Here is a 13412-nt window from a genome sequence, read left to right on the forward strand (position 1 = left end):
GGTACGCTCCAGGCCTCAGGAGAGGTATTCACACCCCGAAGCCCATGGCAGAATTGTGCTGGGACTGTGGAAATGACAGTACCCTGGCCCCGGTGACGTGGCGGCAGACAGACATGGCGGGCTGCAGGCACACAGTGTGAGACCACAACGGTGAAACACTGTCAGTCCATGCTGCCAGGCACCCCTCACCTGCGAAACCAGGGTCCTGCGTCTGACAGCAGTTGAGCTGTAGAAAAAATATTTTTTAAAAATACAACAGCAGTTGTGAGACTGAAGTGTTTTAGACACCGAAATCGGGAGACTCTCCTACCACTCTGCCTCCAAATTTTGAGACCGTCCCTGGCCCGACACCCTGCCCAGGCCCCCCCACCAGGCCGGGCTCCCCCGTCCCCCTTCCCAATGCAATCTCCCGCTTCTGGAGAAGACTACCAAGTCCTGGGGACTCTTTGAAGAAAAATAAATGTCCCAGAGACACCTCTCACCCTTCCTGGCAGCCCCATTCCCCCCAGCAGTGTCCCTCACTGTTCCAGCCCTCTGTAGAAAACATGGCGGCAGGTGAGGAGAGGGTGGCTGCCACCACCTGCCCAGCCAGGGCCCCCCAGCTGCCGCAGCTCCTCTGTGCCATGACAGGAGCAGCTTCAGCCCCGGCAGAGCTGAAATCTGGAGCAAGACTGGAGCAGCAGCGCTGCTGGGAACCTGCGTCTGCTCCCAAACTCCATGTGCCACGTCCTACCTGGCCAGGAGGGCTGAGGGATGGGGAAGACAGGCCTGGCCGGGCTGGTGGCCCTGCCTCAGACCTGTGGTTTCCTCATGTTTGGGAAGACATCAAAACTGGAGCAGGAGCACCTGCGATGCTTCAAATCCCAGGGCATGTTTTCCTTTCCAGGGCTCGCTTATTGTAAAACACGCCTTAGCCAGTCACCTGCTCAGGCCGTCACTGGCAGCCCCAGCTCCGGCGCGGGGTCCCAGGGGCGCGGCGCAGAGCAGAGCACCCCTCGGCAGCGGCGCAGAGCACCCCTCGGCAGCAGCGCGGCACCTCGCGCACCCGTGACTCGCATACCAAGAGGGCTGCTGGCTTTGTGGGCTTCTGAAAGCCTCTCTTTTAATTGCGCGGCACTTTGCTCGTAGCCATAGCGTGCGTGTGGTCAATAGCGCGTTGGGCAGCCGGCCAGCAACGCGATGCCCTTCCAGTCTTCCTGCAAGTGTTAAAAGCACTTTTTAGAAAATTAAAATATTAACTAGCCTCCGCGAAAACGGCATTGGATCAACTAGCGTAGACCAAGTTAAGGGTGAATAATGTTCCACGCTGCGATCTGAACAACTTCAGTGCAAACATAAATAAAATACAATGGTGCCAAAACATGGGTGTTTTCCAGAAACAAAACAACCGTTGTTAACTCTGGCTGCAAAGACCTGTAGCACTACAATCATAGTTAAAAGTGCAGAACGTCTGTTACAGTCACCTCTGTTTCATACACAGGTTTTAATTATACAGCAATGTAGTATTTTAGCATCTTCCAGTAAATGCAGACATTTGAAAGTATTTATGAATTTAAAGTAAAGGAAGCCTTTTACTTCCAAGGTTCATTAAAAACTGCCTGATGAAGTTTAACTTCATTCGTTTTGTCTACCTGCTGCTAAATCAGAAGAGACCTTAGGAAATCTAGTGATGGATGACGTGATGAAATTAGTAAAATGTGCATGAAATACAGACCGAACAACTGATGTATGGATTACCTAGGAGTGGATCAGCATTCCGCCACAAGCAGCAGTAATTTAGGCTTCTAGGCTCAGCCTCAAGGGCACTTCTATCCAAAGCATAAATTGCTGAAGACCAGGCACCAAACACACTAACTCAAATGTCATCTTGTGACCACAGAATGACTCCACGTGGGGATACAAAACTTTTATCAATAGTACGTTAAGATGCTAACGCAAACACAACTGTGTGTATTGGAGGTAAAAACCTTGCAACTTTGATTCAAAAGATGAGATGGTGACTCTCCTTTTCCTTCGTGTATTTCTATATGAAACTTTGTTTAAAGTGAGCATTTATGTTTCAGCAATGTGTATGTATGTGTAAAGTGCCATGTATTCAGCCACAACAGCCTATTCCCAGATGCTAACAACAGGAAAAACAAGTCTGTACGTAATTAGTGCAATGCATAAACCCCCTTATTTTTAGGTAGCTGTAAAATTTCCAGTTACTTAAGTAGTTCTCTAATACATTGCCAAACTTCCCTTTACTAGGGGTAACCATAATACATTCCAGATAAATAAAAATACAGTTAACACAATCCTACATCTTTTCCTTAGGCAAAACATTCTTTGATTTAACTTCCGATATTGACACATGCAGAATAAGAAAGAATGAAATCTACTGTGAGCCTACAGCCATGGCACATTCTCCTTGAACCCTGCACTCGCTCTCATGCTGCAGAGGGTGAAAAGGATGCAGTCCCAGTACTCTGGTCTAATATAAGGCAGAAAGAGTCACTATTTGAGTCTACTTTTATTCTACGAGCTAATTTTATTCCATGGTTAAAGAATTCTAGATGGACCCATTGAAATTCTTAAAGTTTCTGTGAGGTCTATTAAGTGAAATGATGTTTTGGTTACTTCATTATGACAGATGTTTTAAGTTTCATGGAATCTTCCCTTTTCACCTCCAATGTTACTTTTAATTAATTATTTTACTATTGGCCTTTTGTTTGTAATTAAAGAGAGTTTGCTTTAAATAGCTAAATGTAGCTCAGTGATACAGTTAGCTGATTTGCCCTTCCTTGAAATGCAAAAACACACAATGAAAACCTTGAAATTTCAACTGTCATTGTTTATTACTGTTTTGGCTACATTCTCTACAATTTCAGCAGCATCTTAAAGAGACAGTTAATGTTTCTTTATATACAATGAAAACAAAATGGCTTGCAACATCAGAAACAAGAGCAACAGTTTAACTGTACAATACTAAATGAAAACCTGTGGTAATACAGCCTCCTTTTTCTGCAACATGGACAAAATTACATATAGGTACTCAGCATCAAGAATGGGATAGTAAAAAGAATAGTGAATGGGAGCGAGAGATACACTGTTCTGAAAAATAAGTTTCTACCATACAAGGCAGTTAGAAAATGTTTCACATTTTAAAATATCTGTACAAGCCACAAGAAACATTTCCTTGTTGATAGGAACTTCCAGAAATAGAGAATAACCATGAGCAACTTCTACATCTAGTATCAATGCGCTCTGCAGGTTGAGAACGCAATAAACTGACTTAAAGAACTGTACTGTATATTGCCAACACAAATCTGTTTTACATGCCTTGATTGTTAATGAATTACCTACTCTTAATCTCTCTATAACGTACAGTTGACTTGCACCTTAAGGAGGTCATCATTTGATTCTTTTGCAAAAGTAAAAGCAACGTCATTTAGCAGCAATTAAAAGCGCCTTGAGGGAGACTTAAAAAAAATACAATATCCAATTAGAAAAAGCCATACTTTAAACATTTGTACAGGAATAAGTTGCTGAAATTTAACTGAAAATGTGACATCTGTACAACAATTTACAATAGAGCTAGAAGGGAATTTATCATTATTCCTGCATAGAACATTATACATGACCTGTTTGCATTTGGTTTCATACTGTTGCTTGCTTTTATCAGAAGCCTGGAAAGTTTCACAAGTTTCAATACGACAGCAAGTATAGTATTTTTAGAAAATTGAGCTGATTTCAAAATTAGCAATCTATTTGAGAAATAAGTACCAGGAATTCCATATCACCCTTCCAATCTAAATTCAGTGAAACACCACCACATTTTTGGAGGTACAAGCCTGAGTTGCCAAAAAAAAAATACTACAATTTTATCTGAGGAATCTGATACAGAACATATCTTTGACTGTCTCACACTCCTTACTTTGGTTTCAAAAGATCAATGTCTTGGAAAGATGGCAGTTTGTTTAGTTTATAACCAGGCACGGAATTTTTCCTGTGTTTTCAAATTTGCTCGCTACCCTTTTTTATTTAAATAATGAAAAACTACCCTTCATGTTAGAACTTTCCAGTATCAACCAAATGTACTTTAAGTATTAAAAAGATTATTTACAATGTTCCCCAGAAAAAACTAAAAACCTTTTCTTCAGTCTTAAACACAGTATACCTGTTAGTGTGTAACAGGCAGCGTCATCCTTCAATGTTTAAAGGTATTTCTCAGAAGGGTACATTTATTCACAGTCCATGATCCATTCCAATCATACAAATGACACTATGTAGAAGGACTTCAGTCTGAAAACACAGTTATCAAACTTGTCCTGTGTAAAAACACTCAAATGCTTTCAAGCTCAAGTCTGCATCTGGAAACTACACAAAGGTATCATGCCATTCCTCGGTCGGAGAAATTTCAGTACGAAATAATGCTTGAAGTAGGTGGTGTAGGGGATGCTGCTAGCCCAGTCATATGCAAGTTTCCTGAAGAATTTGATCTCCTCATATGAGGGAGAAGATAAGGATCATTAGCCAGCTGGTGGACATCAAATCTATCCTCTTTTCGGTATGCTAAACAGCGTCTGATAAAGGCCTAGAAAAGAAATGTTAAAAGTTACAATGCCATTCCAAATAATTACATCTGCTTACAAGCAAATATGCATGTGCTCCTGGATAAACTAGGTTCTAAACAAATTCTTGTTCTTAGGCAATTCAATTCAAATGACAGTTTAACATTTTACTACCGAGTCCAATGAAAAAATGTAACGTCACAGCAGAAAAAAAAAAATCAGCACATTAATTGGCTTCAAATAATCACACTTCAAATATGTATTTCCATGTTTAGGAACTATATTTACAAGTAAAACATTAGCATCTCACACAATTAGAATTCTGCATGTGTTACCCCTGAAGCTTAGCAAAAACCAGAAGCAAATGTCAGAGGACTGAAAAAGTAGAAAGGAGGTCCACGGAGCTTCTAAAACCATGCAGCTGTGCGGTAGATGAAGAGTAGATGGAAGATGCAGGGACAGAATTTCAACACTTTAGTTGACCTTTGAAAGCAAGCGTTACCACATGTGCCATGACGGAATAGAGCAAAACGTGAAATTTGACTATGGTGGTTGTCATGTTCAACAGGCATTAAATAATAGGCTATTGAAGAAACCGCTACCTAGCTGGAACTCCTTTCCCAGAAAAAACTCAATCCCATCTGCGTAAAAATATCTATCAATTGAAAAATTCTGTAGCTAGCTTCAGGACTGTTCTTGAGATACTATGTTTTCCTGCATTTAGGTCCATACAATGTATGCCAATCATTTTGTGCTGAAAGTTTCTGTCAAGTTTTATGTCCAGCATACACAGAACATTTGGTCTCCTGAGAGCTTGGACTTCAACATTTAATGATAGAAAATCCTTATTATTGCTACAGAACTGATTAGCACATCATTACTTAATTTAGAACTTAATTTAGAAGAATTACATATCTTTTCTTTGATAAGTCTGTTCAGCTGTTTGTTCTGTGCTACAATTAAAAACTGGAGAGTAAAGGAAAAAAAATCTGATACAAGTTCCAAAGAATCCTGCTAGAATTTACTTCTATCGTTTACATATCCAGCATGAACAAGGTACCAAACAAAAATCATGCACATCTGTTAACACATATTCACATGTTCTCAGACATTATGGATTTTAATCAAATTCTTCACAATAAATCCTTCATAACAAATGAATTGTTAAGAGTTTTTTTGCAAGATCCTCAGAGTAACAGTTTGTGTCTAAGATGTTTGTAAAATACTTCATGCTTCTGTGGCACTGCAGACACATTACTGCGATGCAAAGAAGAACACTGTACAAAATAGGAAACAGTGAGGAGGATCAAAGGACAGTTACAGTCTGAAAACTACCAAACAATGTCATTTCAGGTTCCATATTTGTTTCATCTCCATGTTTTCCAAATCAGAATTTCAGTTTACAAGCTGTTCTTTTCCAACTGCCAGGCCTATAAATCTGAAAGACAATTTGGATTCTACACAGTCATCATAAATGGTCTGAATTTACAAGTTAGTCTGAAATTGTTTTATAGCATTTCCACCAGAGAATAATTTCTCCCTCTCTCTTACAGCTATCGTGACAATGTTAATAAGAGTGGAGAACACTGAAAGTTTATTTTAGTCTTTCAAACAAACAAACAGAGCATGGAATACGCAGAGAATGAAAATAAGCTGCCAATTCTCCATACTGAACTGTCTACTCTTTCCCGACATCCTCTATATAAAAACTACTAACGACAAAGAAGCGCAAAGTTAAAAGACAGGGATATAAACTGTTAACATGTAATGTTATCAGTTATATGATGCATATTTGTCAACTGCATTCAAGGGACACAATTTTTCCAAATGGGGGTGAAAAAACCAAAAACAGCAACAAAACCCTCAACAAAACAAAAAAACCCAGGACAAAGTACAATTCTTCAACCGAATTTTCATAACCTTAACTGCAACTCACTAATACTACTTTTAGAAACTATAACCAATGGAAATACACCACAAATTGTAACAGCAGTACCCAGAAGACTTATTTTCTTGGGAAGTTACAGCCTCTAGAAATAGGTTTCCTTTCCTTTTAATCTTTAGAAGCTAAATCCTAACATTCCTAAATTTTTTGTAGCTTGTGTCCCAAATCTAAGTATGGTTAATTAGTTGCTGAAACTTGAATAGGTATTCTACTATCTTGGCATTTTTTAAAACGAGCACACCTCTACTGCATCTAGCCATGAATATATGTTTCAAAAATTGGGACAGTTTTACAAACAAGTAACACATACATCAAGTTTTCTTCCATATTCAGAATATGATTGTGTATCCAGAATTGGATTTCTGTTACGGATGCTGAGAGCAGCAATCATTTGGGAAACCACCTTAATCTGTTTCTGAATAGCTAGTCTGTGGAGATGAGTTTGATACTACAGATGTTTCAAAATAAGATTTTTAAATACAGGAAACACTGCCATCCACACCTTTGTGGCAGATCAACTATTCTGGCAGTCCGATTTCCTGAATCAGCATCAACATATCTTATAGATTCCTAACCTTAAGAATTTATGTTTCTAAACTCAGCTTTGAGTCAATACACGCCTACTATGACCTTTCAAGAAAGAAGTAGTATATAACACTTCAGGGAAGAGTGTTAGCAGGCATATCCTCCAGGTATTGGTAGTCAAATAGTTCTTCAAGCCAATAAGGCTGCAAAGAATAACATTCACTATTTTCAGAAAGACCTTGTTACTGTTACCAGAAGTATTTCACAAGAACTTCTAGTGAGACAGCCTGAGTGAGACACATAGGGTCCTCTGGGAAAAAGCAAAGCAGACAATTTTTGAGGCAGCCTACTTTAAAACCACTCACAAATTTCTGGAATATATATATATATATAGTCTCGCTTTGAAGTCCATGATTTTGAGAAGTCCCAGAATAAGTTTGCTTAAATAAAAACATCAAAATACTAGTCTTCCATTATGTTTCCCTACACATTTAGTTACTACATCCCACAGCATTCTTAAGTTATCAGCAATTTTACAGCTGAATCCTTCATGATGAACTTTTTAACTGTTACTCAGAGATATACGAAAAGTTACCTTGGCTTCATTGCTTACAACAGGTTTGACAGGGAATTGAACTTCTGTGGCTTTTAATATTGTATTTTCTTGTAAGATATCTTGCTGTGATTGATTGTGGCCAAATGGCTGAAAAATAAGTACATTAATTTCTTCATGAGAGTTGTCCAACTACTTTGATTTCATAAATACTTATGCTACAGTAAGTTGTTGCAGTGTTAACACAAAATGCCAACCATTCTGTAAATAAAAAAGTTTCAGTCAAAATTTTCTACGTTTCTTGCAATATCAATGCACACCACCAAAAAGTAACACAAGGAATTTTCCACGTAGATTCACGTCTTTATGACTATAATTCACAGTCTACTGGAAACAGGCATTTACACTAAAACTCTTAAGATTTTCAAGCAACATTTTCCTTACCTTTCTACCGTAAAGGCATTGGAAAAAGATTACTCCAACTGACCATACGTCAACCTTATTAGAAATCTTTGGTGGCTCTTTGCCAACTACAAAGCACTCTGGAGGCAAGTACCTGGAAAACAAAACATGCATCTCAGTGTCTGCAAGTAGATGTATGGCATCACTAGAAGTTGCTCTAATATCAAATTACACAAACACTTCACACACACGTCTGATCTTTTGACAACTGTACAGTTGCCTTACAATCTGTATTCCAACACCTTGCATGGCCGTCAAAACTGACATTACAGTTTTTTGTCTAGTCAGTCAGTCAAATAGAAGATCTATTTAATACAAGCACAAATATTAACATTCTTTACCTGAATCACTAATTACCGCTTTTTTTTAAATTGGGATCCTAGGTTAAATATGAACCTCCTCCATCTACCAGAGCAAGAAAAGATGAAAGCCATATAGGGCATTTTACAGCAAGGCCTGGTTAGGAATCAAGGATAATGTAGATATGGCTTGAAGACCCTTTACCTAAGTTTTTAGTAAGAATGATGACATTAACCAGAGGGGTATATGCTAGACAAAGGTGACTGCTATTTCCATTCCTATAAAATGCAGGAAGCCATACTTAAAGAGCTGAAAGTTCAGGAAGCTCCTGTGCCATTGCTAAATTACAAAACTGATGAAATGGAACCGCCTTTAAAAAACAAACAAAACCTCCCAAACATATCAATATGGGTGCAGTTAAGTATTATTGACTGCAATATCTAAAATTGAAAAGGCATAAAAACTGTTAGAGCAACTACAGACCAGACATTCTTTCATCAACAGCATATAAGGCTTTAAAAGAAATTCTGAAGAAGTATTTGTGGAAATGGAAATAAGCAGAAAAATGAGATAAGAATGCAACACAAATATGAATTTCACACAGTTTCAAAAAATCTCTTCTGGAATACTCGTGTACAATTCTGATTACAACAATCAAGAAAAATGAGCCTAAAGTGATGCAAGTGCAAAGAAAGCTACTAACATGATCTGAAGAGTGGAGAGCCTACAATTCAGGAGAAAAAAAAATTGAAGGCTATAAAAACACCAAGGAGCAAGTACTAGGAAGGGAAACAAGCTACTTCAGGGAGGACAGTGTTGGCACAGGAACAAACAAGTATAAACTGGCCACAAATAAACACAGTTGGTAAATTAGAAGATTAAGTTTCTAATGATCAGAGAACTGAGGTTACAGAACACACTTCAAATCAGATTACTGGGGACAAAACACTAACTAAATTTAATACAAACGTCTGTAAGTTTACAAAGAGATTATGTGACCTAACTGCCTGGAAAGGCAGGTAACCAGACCCAGTGACTGAGGAAATCCCTTCCAGGACTATGCTGCTGACAGTTTGTGCAATCTGCTCTAAATAAACTCACCCCCCACCTCAAGCTCACTCAAGGTATTTCCCTCCTTAATGAAGATTCTGGGCTCAGAGAAAGCGTGAATTAGAAATGCAGCGATTCATCATGAACCTATAATGGTCACAGACCTTTTTTGATCTCCCAGTTTACAGCACCACTAGTGCCTGTGACATTTTAGATGAAATCCAAAGGCTAAAATTTTTTTACATATGTTCCTACAATGAAATACTTAAATTGGTGTTTAAATAGGTAAAGCATTAAAAAGAGTAACAAAAACCTAACACTTCTAAAACACTTCAACTTGAATAATTGTCTTTTCACAGCATGTGTGCATTGGCATTTATGCAAGAATATGTGCGTTTGCTTTTCTAAAACATCTGAAGGAAAATGCAAAAACTTTATTATGTGCAACTTCCGAATATGGGGAAAGTTGCAGAGCAAATGGGAATGACACTGGCTTCTCTGTTTAGTTAGGCAGAATGAGAAGAGAAAGAGCAAATGAATTCGTAATAACCTGGCCAATATAGGCTTTCTATTCCACCCACTCTGACACAGCTACCATGCACCCAGGCTCAAAGAGCTACTGTGCCATGAAGAAGCTGCATCTTTAGAGAGCAAATTCTAGAAACAGCTTTTCTGTAAGCAATGAAATGCCTATTGTCATTCCTGTTCTGTAGGCAGCTCTAAAACTTCAGGTTTTTGGACAAGCATGCAAGTGCACACAGAAAACAAATCACAGCTGCCGAGCTGTCATTAACCTTCAGGATGGAAGAGTAAATACTCTTTTGTCCTAAGGACATTACCTGCTGGTAATCCCTGCTCTAAGATTTCCAAGGACTAAGCACCCACACTTAATCATCACAGCTCTGTCAAATGTCTTCAACCACCTACAGCCAAAGATTAAACACCTGCTTCTTCAGGGAAACCATGTTTCTAAATCATAGTGATCATCTCCACTTCTGTTTTTTATATATATATATAAATAAACAACACACACACACACTCTCTTATCTTACTTGTTATGTTACCATTGTAACATTTGGGAACATCAAAATTCACAGTACTGCACAAAAATCTTTGTCATCCATTTTAATATTTTTAATCCTAGCTCTCTCTCCAAATTGGCTTTATGAGAGAGCATTTATGAAATCTGAACGATGACCCAGAGTCTAAACAGCAAAATCAAACCAGGCATTACCAGTAAGTTCCTGCTCCCTGTGAAGTTAAATCCATTCCATCCACACCATAGCTATCATCATCCATTATTTTGGATAGGCCAAAATCGGTAATTTTTATTTCTCCACATGCTGTTCCATCTACAAGGAGGATATTACCTATCCGGGGGGGGAAAAAAAAAAAATCTCAGAAAAGCTAACAGAATGCGTTATTTTCAAAACCAGGTGCAATTTTCAGGAACATCTAACTTCATGAGGGGTGACAACCTTACATCATCTTTATATCCTTAAGTCTAGAGTAACTTCACTATGACACATTTCAGTGCAGTCTCAGGAACTCTCTAGGTTATCATCATCATCTGAAATAGCTCCCTCAGCTGGGAGCTGGCTGGACATCAAGGAAACACTGAAATGTGGTAAGGAAACACCAAAACATAGCAGTATACCAGTTACAACGAAGTTTCATATTTTTCTGCCCAGAACAAATCCTGCACTACAGGTTTCAGGGCTTGCATATGCCACAAAATTGTGCCAAGAAATTGCTGCAATACTGTCAATCCTACTCCATGTGTTAAAAGTTGTACAATAATTTCTTGATATAAAAGTTATCTGATGGAAGTTCCTCTGAGAACGAAAACTAATGAGACTAAGAATACATTCTGTACAATTCCATAATATGAGAGAAATCTAAATGAACAATTTATTACACAGCAGCAAGCCAACAGGCTGGCACTAAGAGTTACATTACAAACCCCACGCTTGGAAGCGTAGCAGATTAAAGTACACGAAGAATGCAAGCATCATTCATGCAAGGTGGTAAAATAAAGGCCATGAAATCAAGACAGAATACATAGTTTATGACAATGCTTATTATTCATTGTAGACAAAACTTTGGTAAAGTCCTGTTTTGAAGTGCTTATGCTGGGATGCTGAAAGTCATTGATTACCTATTTCAATCCTTTATAGGCTGAGAAATACATAAGGGAAAAAATTATTTGTACATCAGCATTCCACAATGATCAGACAGGATTGAGCCAGCTAGTGATCTTATCTGTTTATATTGTTAAATATCAATGTATGTATCTATGTGCTATATGATTTTTTCCTACAAATTCAAATCAAAATAATACAAAGTAGAAAAGTTATGACAAACATTTTTCCAAAGAAGAGACAGGTGATTTTGGCAATGAAACTTGAAAGAAAAGTACACACTTTTTTCAGTTGTTTACAATAAGCCTGACATACAGAAAATAAAGGATTTTAAAAAAAAAAAAAAAAGACATTTTCAATTGTAACATTCCTCATTTACCTGGTTTAAGATCATAGTGTATAATAGGGGGCTTGATCTCATTGAGATACCGTAGTGCATTTACTATTTGCATTACAATGGACCTAGCTTCCTTCTCTGACATCAATTTATGTTGTTTGAGATAGAAATCCAAGTCATTGCCTTCACAGTATTCTAACACCGTGCAAAACCTAGGGTAGAATTCAGAGACACAAAATTAAATAATGTATCAAACTGCACAATCAGAAACGGAGATATGACAACCTAGTTTGATACTGGCAAGTTTAAGAATGGCTGCCTGAATATTAAACTATATGAATGAAATTGTTAATAGAACACATGACATAACTATTAGCTTATAAAAACTGACATCTATCAGAACATTCATACTCGCCAAAAGAGAAAATGCATCCATACTGACAAGAGGTTAAAAACCCCCTTATTTATGTAGGCACGTTTCTCAATAGAAAAATACATTCACTATCCCTTAAGACGTGACAGCATTTCATGCAAAGAGGTGCAGCCCAGTGACCATGGGCTACACTTAGGCTAGCAACGCTCCCTGATGTCGTTTAGTCTTGGAAGCTTGTCTAAGCTACAGCAGCCTTTTGGAGCTGCCCTGCAGCAGCCCTTGCTCTGCCCCAAAACATTACAGCACTGCATGTCCCTTTCACCCTCAGGACATCCTGTAGGGCTTGCTAGTCAGGTGTTGCAAAACACTGTTTTCATCACTTTATAGAAGGCCTGCAATACTTATCCGAGATAAAATTCTGCAACTAGTGTGGCGTGGGTTTTTTTGGTTTTTTTGTTTGGTTGTGGTTTCTTTTTTTTTTTTTAAGTCCCCTTAAGGAAACCCTAAACACTTTGGCTGAAAGCAAGAACATATTATTTCTGTTCAAATACTCTTAATTTCTGTTTATCTAATATACAGCACTAAAATCCTTGCCAAGTTCTAGAAAATGTATCATTTTATGTACTTACGTATCTGTATCCAGGGAGAAGTAGTCATATAGTTTAACTATCCGGGGGTGATCCAGTTCTTTGTGTATTCTATACTCTCTGCAGGCATGTCTAAAAGAAGATAGATACATTAACCTTCTACAATCAATAAAATGCTATTCAATTTAACATATGAAGCGTAAGCCATTAATATTTACTTGTGGTAGTTTTCTTTCTTCTCATCTCTCCAGCTTTTGTTAAGCTGGTGAATCTTCACAGCAGCATATCTTTGTTCATAAAGATCAAAAGCCTAAAAAAGAAACCCACAAATATGGAAAAATTATAACCAAAGATGATAAAAATAACACCCAATAAAGGGAGGAAAAAATTGGCATGTAATTCACAAGTCTATTGACAAGTCTATTGTAATGCCACCTCCCTCCATGGGTTAATCGAAGTTTGCTCAACCAGTGTTTAAAAAGTATACAACACTACAATCCTTTTGCTTATTTAGAACCCCTCCCTTCCCCCGAAAATGAAACGTACAGGTGTACATGGCTCAAACCTTGGATTTAGCAGACCCAAC

At 38.1% G+C, this 13412-nt stretch overlaps 1 protein-coding gene across 1 annotated transcript in view; it reads right to left on the reverse strand.

The window, feature by feature from the left end:
* Positions 1-3291: 3291 nt before the first annotated feature.
* Positions 3292-13412, reverse strand: part of TLK1 (tousled like kinase 1) — a 70143-nt gene continuing 60022 nt past the window's right edge. The window contains exons 15-21 of the mRNA XM_075710088.1: positions 13045-13136; positions 12869-12958; positions 11909-12078; positions 10623-10758; positions 8021-8132; positions 7619-7726; positions 3292-4576 (exon numbers count right to left, since the gene is read on the reverse strand). Of these exons, the coding sequence (XP_075566203.1) occupies positions 4400-4576; positions 7619-7726; positions 8021-8132; positions 10623-10758; positions 11909-12078; positions 12869-12958; positions 13045-13136 (885 nt within the window). The 3' untranslated portion in view covers positions 3292-4399. The remainder of the gene's footprint in view (positions 4577-7618; positions 7727-8020; positions 8133-10622; positions 10759-11908; positions 12079-12868; positions 12959-13044; positions 13137-13412) is intronic.

The sequence above is a fragment of the Pelecanus crispus genome, chromosome 5, assembly GCF_030463565.1.
Source record: "Pelecanus crispus isolate bPelCri1 chromosome 5, bPelCri1.pri, whole genome shotgun sequence".
Classification (NCBI taxonomy): domain Eukaryota; kingdom Metazoa; phylum Chordata; class Aves; order Pelecaniformes; family Pelecanidae; genus Pelecanus; species Pelecanus crispus.